Source organism: Equus quagga, chromosome 20, assembly GCF_021613505.1.
Source record: "Equus quagga isolate Etosha38 chromosome 20, UCLA_HA_Equagga_1.0, whole genome shotgun sequence".
Taxonomy (NCBI): domain Eukaryota; kingdom Metazoa; phylum Chordata; class Mammalia; order Perissodactyla; family Equidae; genus Equus; species Equus quagga.
The window spans coordinates 36,764,136-36,773,180 of NC_060286.1; the positions used below are offsets into that span (position 1 = coordinate 36,764,136).

The 9,045-nt window shown below is 49.0% G+C and overlaps 1 protein-coding gene across 1 annotated transcript; it reads right to left on the minus strand.

The window, feature by feature from the left end:
• Nucleotides 1-755: 755 nt before the first annotated feature.
• TCL1A (TCL1 family AKT coactivator A) lies at nucleotides 756-4,521 on the minus strand. The gene is made up of 3 exons (XM_046647178.1): nucleotides 4,402-4,521; nucleotides 1,248-1,418; nucleotides 756-812 (listed from the first exon to the last, which is right to left on the minus strand). Exons 1-3 carry the CDS (start codon nucleotides 4,519-4,521, stop codon nucleotides 756-758), a joined length of 348 nt encoding a protein of 115 aa, XP_046503134.1.
• Between the last annotated feature and the right edge of the window lie 4,524 nt (nucleotides 4,522-9,045).

Sequence of the window (9,045 nt, forward strand, 5' to 3'; positions counted from 1 at the left end):
TCTGCACTGCCCATGGGCCAGGGGATGCCAGGTCCAGACAAGTCCAGCAGGCCCTGGGTGGGGCTCATCCTCTGCCTGTCCATTCCCTCCCGGATGTGGGTAGGCAGAGCAGAACACAGGGCTGGTAAAAAAGTGAACACAAGCTCGAACATCCCCACTGCAGGCCGGCAGGACGCGGGCTCAGGGAGACGGGAACCACGGGACCTGGGGCGGGAGGACAAGAGAAGACAGGTCTGAGGCAAAGTGAAGGACCTGGCAGAGGCGAGGGGCAGGGTGCAGGGAGCGGGGAGCGGAGCTGCTGGGGCCAGTCTAGACGGGAGCTGGGTGGTCAGTGCTGGCCCCAAAGCTGAGCAAGGGCCAAGTGTGGACAGAGCGAGCAGCTTGGTGCCACAAGACCTGGGTTTGAAACCTGGCTCTGTGATCCGGACAAGTCATTGTACTTCTTCAAAACTCATTTTTATAAGCTATAAAATCAAGTAACACCTAATTCAGTTGATGTGATGATCAGGCGACAGTGCCCGTCACCTTGAAGCCCTGTACAGATGGGGGCCTCTATCACTGAGGGGGCTGCCTAAAAAGGACTGGCTCCCAAGGTGGTCAAGGGGAGAGCCTGGGTCTCCAGCCCCGGGGACCCTCAGGGGCAGCACACTCAGGGTGGAGTCAGCGCTCACTGCCTTCGTGGAGAAAGGGTATGCCTTCTTTCTGACCTGGCCACACTGGACTCAAAGGTACCGGGCCCCAGGGTGCTCACCACATCACTCATTATCCGGGTCTGGCACCTGCTCGAGGAGCATGTCCTCTATGCCACTGAACTGCGGGAGAGAAGCGAGTTAGAGCCCAGGGATTCTCCTTCCGTTCCTGGCTCCTGGGCCCTCCACAGCGCGGAGCAGCAGTTGGGAACCTGCGTGGGGCTGGGGGGGGGGGGGGGGGGGGGGGGGTTCCAGGGGCCCTGGGGAGATGAGACTGCCCTTCCTCCCACCAGCCTTCACCCCGTGACTGCCCACGAGAGAGGCCTTCCTACGGCCGAGGGAGCTTCTGTTAGAGACCTCAGAGGGTGGCCTGGTCATTCAGTTCTAAAGTCTCTCTAATCCCGTCCTTTAAAAATCTGCAGTTGTAAAGTCCTTTTTTTTTTTTAGCTTTTGGTGCAGAGATGGAGGGAACAGATATACTGCAGAGGCCAGACATGGGGAAGGGAGAGCAGGGCCATCCAGGATGCCCCGATGGTCCTTGGAGAAGCACACACTTGCCTCGATGTGGTACACTATGCGCCAGAAACTGGAGTCTGAGCCTCGGTACTTTCTTCCTGGGTAAAGCTGCCACATCAAAGGCAGCAGGTAAGGGCCTAGCTGGCTGGGGCGCACGGGCTCCCCCAGGGGGATATCTTCCTGGCGCATCAGTACCTGGAGGCTGCTGTCCATCTGAAAAGACGAGAAGACCAGGGCCCACCTTCAGGCCAGGGCTCCTCCAGGCACAAATAACCAGAGTCCTTCCTGCCACCCGCCTGGCCCAGCTGGCATCTGAGATGCTGGCAATCACAGTTCCCAGAAGCTCCGTTCCTTAAGCCATGCATGCTTTTCGCAGGGACTCTGGCTGGGCCAAGAGGACCAGCAGTCGCACATGTCCAGACACCCAGACAGGGCCACCAAAGGCCCACTTCTCCCTGACAGACTTCTAGTTGCTGGGTGTGCCATGGGACCCTGAGCTTCCTTGCCTATTTCAGCTGATGGATTTTCTCCGATTTTTCTTTATTTTGTCATATCCCATTTTAAACAAGATATCTCCAGACCCCAGAATCAGATGACAGACCACTTTTCCCCATCTCCACCACCGCCCCCTATTATCATCGCTCCCCCAGACTATCACGATAACTTCCTAAGTTGCTGCCTTGTTGGTCTTGTGCCCCACAATCAATTCTCAGCATAGCAGCCACGCTGTGCATCTAAATATCATGTCACTCCCCTGCTCGACACCCTCCAACGCCCTCCCATCGCAGGCAGAACGAACTGAAATGTTTACCATGGTCCACAGGCCCACGCAGCCGGGCCCCTGCCTCCCCCATCCGTCCTTCTATCACCCCAACCCCATCCCAGCCACAGGGGCCTCCTCGCTATTTCTGGGACATGCCACACTTCCAGTAAGCTCCTGCACCTGTTGTCCTCTGTCTGGAACATTCTCCCCTAGATCTGCGCAGGGCTCACATCCTTCTTTTAGGCAGGTCTCTGCTCAATTGCATGTCTATAAAGACAAATTTCAGCAAAATCCAACACTAAGCTATAAATAAGAGGCATGCCTAGAACAGAGGTGCAGACAGGTTTCAAATAAAATCGTGGGCAAAATATCACAGGCAAATGCGAATTAAGACACTCAGGGGTCCTGCCTGAAGACCCCACGCCACTCGTGATTGCCTCTCATCCACTTCCAACTCCTGCATAACTGACTACCTGCCTCCATTGTTTTGTTATCCTCCTCCCCCAGTTGCACGTCAGCTTTACAAGCAGAGGGGTTTTATCACAGTCGCTGCAAACCCCCACAGCCTAGAATCGTACTTGGCATGTAAACTAGGCACTCCTGTTTGTTCAATGACTATTTTTCCAAAGGGGAAATCATTTTTGCAAATTTTCTAGGAAATAAATTAGATCTCACTGTTAAAAAATAATTCAGATCATCCTGCAAGGTGTAAGTGGGCAAGTCCCCATTCTTGCTGTGTTAGACTCTTCCAGGTCCTTTAACCATTTTTAGTTTGCTCATTCATCTTTTTTCTTGATGATTTAAGTACATCTTTGTTGTTAGTGCCGTCGATTCCAACTGCTAGCAACAGCGGAGTGGAACCCTGCCTGGTCTTTCTGCACCATCCTCTCACCAGAGCTGTATCAGACAATGCTCCACTGCTGTTCACAGGGTCTTCATGGCCAGTTATTTTGGAAGTGGGTGGCCAGGTCCTTCTTCCTAGTCTGTCTAGTCTGGAAGCTCTGCTGAAACCTGTCTACTGTGGGGGACCCTGCTGGTATTGAAATACCAGTGGTGTAGCTTTTAGCATCACAGCAACACGCAGCCACCACAGTATGATGACAACCAACTGACAGGTGGTGTGGTCCCCTGACTGGGAACCGAATCCCAGCAGAGGCAGTGAGGGCACCGAATCTTAACCACTAGACCACCAGGGCTCAGGAAGTAAATCTTTACAAATTAAGAGTACTAGTCCTTTGAGTTACGTGGGACAAATTCTGCCCCACAATTTGCTAGTGGGTTATGTTTTGTGCAGAATTTACAATGATCATGTGAAAACTCTGCTTTGTGGTTTCAGTGTCATGTTGAAGAAGATATTCCCCAACCAGAGATTTAAAAATAGATATTCACTTAAATTTTCTTCAAATACTTGACTTTAAAAAAAGTAAATATTTAACTTGATTTTTATTTCAAAAATTTAAATTCCAATAAAGATGTAAATATAGATGGTGGTTAAGAACCTGGAATCCCAAGCCCATAACCTACCAGCAGTTCCACTTTGGACAAATTGACATTTTTACGCCTCAGTTTCCTCATCTGTAAAATGGGGACACAGTCACTACTCAATGACTTTTTGCTGTTTGCTATTATATCACATAACTGTTTTAATATTATATATTTTAATTTTGCTTTTATACTTTCTTCTATTTATATATGGAAAGAGTTTCAACATTTTTCTCCTAAGTTTCTTGGAGGAAATCCATGCTCTGATGGAAAGTACTTGTAAGAGAGTTATATTTCTATTAAAAAGTTAACATTAACTAAAGCTCCATCTTAAGGCATTACACATGAAACGTCAACATTTATTCAATCCTGGCTTTTATCCTACTGTATTGTTTGTGAAGTTTGTTTCTTCCACAGCATAGAGGAGGTATGAAATATCTCAACCTCTGGGACAGTGGTTCCCAAACCTGGCCGATCATAAGCTGTTTGAGGGTCCTTTTAAAGCACAGATTTCTGAGGCTCACCTAAGGAGGTTCTGATAATTGACCACGTGTATGCATCATTACAGATGTTCTTGCCATTTTATGGATTAGGACCCTAAAACCCAGAAAAGTCCTATTTTACTCAAGATCATATTCACACACTCCAGAGGCAATGGGTGCCCATCCTCCGGCCCGCATGCCTGTGTGCTTTTCCCACCCACCTTCCTGCCGACCTGGAGAACTCCTACTCATCCTTCAGAGCCCAGCTCAAAGTGGTTTCACCTGGAGCCCCCTGACCACCCTGGGCGGATCAGGCCTTGTGAGCCTCGCTGCCACCACCCTCACCCTGCCGCCTCTGAGAGGCTCCTCAAGGGCCTTGCACGGCCTGGGGCGTCTCTGGCTACCCTGGCTGGACCAGGGATGGTGATGCCCATGCTGCCCGCCCAGCCTGGCCCCAAAGCGGCCGTACCTCGATGGTTATGGGCAGCCAAGTGCGCTGGTTCTCGTCCACATACACGGCCTTTTCCCAGATCCACAGGCGGTCCGGGTGAAAGGCAGTGTGCGCCCTGAAGAACGGGAGCTCGCCCATGGCGCCCCGGGCGTCTAGGGAGCGGGAGCCGCAGCCTCTCTAGGCCTCTCGCTGCTGAGCGGGATGCGGGGCGCGGAAGACCTATAGCGGGAGCGCGGCCAGGCGCCCCCAATCGGCGGGGCGGGAGGCGGGCGGGCCGCCGGGTGGGACGCGCGAGAGGGCGGGGCGCGAGGCCGGAGGGGCGGGGCGCGAGGCACGTGGGGCGACCAGTAGATTCCGGAGCTGGCTCGGGACCCAGGCCTGACTTGTGCCCTGGGACCCTGGCAGCGTCTAAGAGCACAGAGCCAGCCCAACAGGCCCAGGACCTGAAGGGCCTCAGCCAGCCAGCCTCGCCCTCCGCCCCCCACTGCCCACTGCTGGGGAGTTACCCTGGTCTGTAGCTTGGTCCTTTCCTCTGTCGGGAGGCACCGGTGTCCTTCTCTTCCCTTGGTGCCCGGACCCCACTGTTCTGAGTCAGCTGGTCAAGCCACACCCCAAACTGGGACTCTGAGCCTCTGCTTGGAACTCACAGCTGACACCAGGCAACCCAGAGCCAGGGCCCCCCTCCACATCTTCTGGGATGAGAAGAGACCGGTGCAAGCCTGAACCAGGCCTGGACTTTCCCAGGTTCACAGCATCACCTTCAGCCTGTGGGTTTGGGTGTCAGAATCAGTTTCCTTGGCAAAGTGCAACTCTTGAAGCCCCCTCCCCCTCCCACACCCAAGACGTCCGTTTCCCACGGCTTTGATGATGCTGTGGTCATCTAATAGCTGTTGTGAAACTTGGTGGTGAAAAACGTGGGTTTTTCCCTTTATAGGCTTTGAATTCATTAGTGAAAACATCGTTCAAAAGGAATACTTAAAAAGAAGCCCCTCTCTCGACCCCAAGATCAATGGATTTGAAGTCCCTGGGTTATATGATCAAACCTCCTCTCTGTAAATTACAGGAAATAAGGAAAACAATCTCACTTCATTTTGGAGTAACACATGCCCATTAAGGCAATTAAGAAAATAAAAGACAATGAGAAGCTTGTAAATGAGCTTCAGCCCCATTGCTCCAACATCACCACAGTTTGGTGCCTCACCTTCCGGCTCTTTCCCATCTCTCTCTGACTAGACACTAAGAAAATAACCTGTGATCTTTTGAAACGTCATGAAAGTGAAAATGAGCTTCACACCTGATCCCCTGACAGCAAAGGTATGTATCTGCTGCTCTGCCTACCCAGACAGCCTAATTCCCAGGAAGATGCCGAGGTGGCCTGTAGTAATAGAGATATAAGAGGATTTACAAGGAACACAAAACAGAAGACAAGAGCCAAGTAAAGTTGGGAGTGGAGGGAGGGGACAGGAGCCCAGCAAACCTGTCTCCCAGGGCAGCCCCTCGTGGCGTTAGTATTTGATATTCAGACTTGTGGCTTTTCAGGCTCATTTCCCTGTGGATGGTTCTTAATTCCAGACCCAGATAGCCAAAGGGAGCACGCTAATCTGGTAATCTGGTAATATGCTCTGTTGGAGAAGTCTCAACCCAGTCCTGAGCTTTGAGGTCAAAAATGATTAACAAGTCCACTTAAGCAGTGCTGCCGGGTTGGTCTCTTGTGGCAAGTGAAGGGGGCACCCAGGAGCCAGTGTAGCCAACTCACCCAGCCACATAGATGGCTCCAGGACCCAGAATGCCGCTAGGCCTGTCGGTTTCATTAGTACTTGTTTTACTTTTCTAAGTGGCACAAAGAAACAAATAACGGAGCAGGAATCAGACCCATTTGGCCGAATTTGCCTCTGAATGTTCTGGGAATATGATCCCCGCTACTTTGAAAGAACAATATGTTGCTTCAGTTTCACACAAGGGTGTCTTAATATTGAGCAAGAGTATACATCATTCTTTGTAGGATTCAGAAAATCCTTTGAGAAGGGGTTCCAAAACATGAGAAGTGAAATAAGGATGACTGAGGTGTTCATTGGGCAGCTTCTGTGGAGGCCTTGAGCCTCCCTTATGGAAATTCCAGAAGAGGGAAAACAATAGCTGCCCTGTGGCCTCAGAGACATGCGGCCTCTCCAGCATGTTATCTGCCCCATCTTAGGGCACTGAGGCCAGTCAGTCCAGCTTTAGAGTTGTGTATTTGTTTCTGACTCTTTGTTAGTCTGCAAGCTCCCTGAAGATAATCAAGTAGATGTGTCATGTAGAAAGTAACAAAAAGGGATTATTTTAACTCATTTTTTTAAAGAATCCTTGACTGATGCTTTCACCTCCTGACTTGGATCCAATTTTGACTTTGCCGTTCTCACCTGTGATATTTGCCATCCTTTGCCATCTCGGCCTTGTTGGTGTGCTTTTGTATGAATGGGCCAAACTCCATGGTCTCTAAACCCATGTATAACTCAACAGTCTCTGATCCCCTGATACAGTCACCTAGTGAGAGAAGAGAACAATTACAGCGTGCTACAATGAAGGTCAGGATGACATTGGTACCAGGATTTGGTACCAATGGATGGAGATGGATAAACTCATGACGTTAGTTCAGGAAAGCCTATGGTTTTGAGCAGAATGATTCTGGACATTAGGGAGCCCAGTGGAATTCATTCTTCAGGAGTGAGGAAGCCATCCTTGTTTGGGTTCCAAAGAAGGGGCTTGAGGGTGAGTCATAACCATCAGTATGAACTACAGCCTTGCTGCCCTAAATGTGTTTCCTGGACCAGCTATATTAGCATCACCTGGAGCTCATGAGAACTGCAAAATCTGGAGCCCTCCCCAGACCTCCTGAGTCAGAATCTGCATTGTAATGAGATCCCCACGGGGTTTGTGGACATGTTAAGCATTGGTCTACAGGGGGAGGATCGGAGGGAGAGATGGTAGGTGTCTGCCTCATTCCACCAGTTCCCTGTAGGTTTCTCTAACTATGACACAAGAGTTGGACATGTGTTTCTGTATCATTTCCTTCTAGGCTATTTTATTTTCTGTCAAAATCACTTCTAACATATAAAGCATTTTCCTCTTAAAAGAAAATCCTGGTACCAATGTCATCCTGACCTTCATTGTAGCACGCTGTAAAGAGCCTATGTAGGGCTAAGCACGCATCCAGGCCTCCGGGCCCTGCAGTGAATACCCCAAACCACTAAGTTAGTGGATCACAACTCTGGCTGCTAATTGGAATCACCTAGGAAGCTTTTGTAGCCTATGTGTGCCTGGACCCCACCCCAGACCAGTTAGCCAGAATCTCTGAGATTGAAGCTTGAGCATCACTTTTTTTCCTTTAAAAGGCTCCTCAGGTGACTTAATGTGTAGAGAAACTTGAAAACTACTTCTCTGAGATTTGAGTTACCGTTTTTGAGGTGTAAACAAGATTTATAAAACCAAATAACCGTGAAAATGTTAAAGATATTCTTTGTACCACCAATTCTCATTGTGAGCCTCCCCTGGAGCCTGCACTTTACTTCCTTCTCTATGTTCTCCTTTTAACTTGCTGCTTCCCATCTTTTGCGTGCAGGGAACCCTAATGCCAAGATTATTAGGATTGAGAGGGTCTGAGAGCTCACCCATGTGTAAAACACAGAAACTCTGCTACATAGATGTTAAGGCATCGTGCTAGTTACCTAGAGTGGTTTTTTAAAGTTATTCCTGGGTCTGGGCTGTATTTTACATAATTAAGGCTAATGAGCAAGTGAGCTCAGGCTAGAAGGGATGGTATAGCCTTTACCCATAAGGGAGGAAATTTTATCTCTAGATGAACGGAGAATGTGGGACAAGAATATTCTAAGTAAAACTCAGGGACTGATAATGACTTTGTCCACTGCATGGCTACTCACTCTCTCTTTAAACTTCACAGAGTTTTCTTTAAGTTTTAAGTGTGGCTCAGACTTTAAGATATATATGGCGATCTTGTTAAAATGTAGATTCTAATTTTGAAGGATGCGGTGGAGATTCCAAATTTCTAACAAGTTCAAGGTGAGGCTGAGGCTGATGGTCTGTGAACAAACTTGAGTAGCCAGGCCCTAGACTAAAGCAACACACACACACAACACAAATGCAAAAGGAAAACGCACCCATAACCCCTATTCAAAACGCGCCCAATAGTTGATGCCGACGAGCGGCTGGAGTCAGCAGCATGTAGCAGAATTGCAACAGACCCTGTGAGCTAGAAATGGGGTTCCCATTTGCCCAGAGGCAAGTGAAAGTTTACCTGAATCTGTTTCAGAAACATTTCTCAATCCTGGGCTTTTCCACCCTTTGGGTATCACCGACAGTGTTACTGGTCCTGCGAATTGGCTCGGTTCTTCTTGTTCCACCCTCAATTCTTCTTAATTTAATTTGACTGTATTGTATTTCCCCTCAGGAAAATATTTCATATATCTCTTTATTCCTCCTAGGAAATTAGCTCATAATCTTTATGCTTCTAACATATATAAGCTGAGATAAATATGTTAACGACAGACTGCTTTTAGCTTTCACACTGAAAATGTCCTCTGTACCATTCACACAATATCTCTTGACCTAGCTTTTCAATTTTAAGGATATTTTAAATAGAATTCTAGTCACTTAACATGGTATGGG

Coding starts and splice junctions, on each gene's coding strand:
- TCL1A (XM_046647178.1), bottom strand. CDS start 4,521: ATGGGCGAGCTCCCGTTCTTCAGGGCGCACACTGCCTTTCACCCGGAC. Junction 1,419..4,401: donor GGCTGCCCATAACCATCGAG/GTACGGCCGCTT, acceptor TCGTCTTTTCAG/ATGGACAGCAGCCTCCAGGT. Junction 813..1,247: donor GCATAGTGTACCACATCGAG/GCAAGTGTGTGC, acceptor TCTCTCCCGCAG/TTCAGTGGCATAGAGGACAT.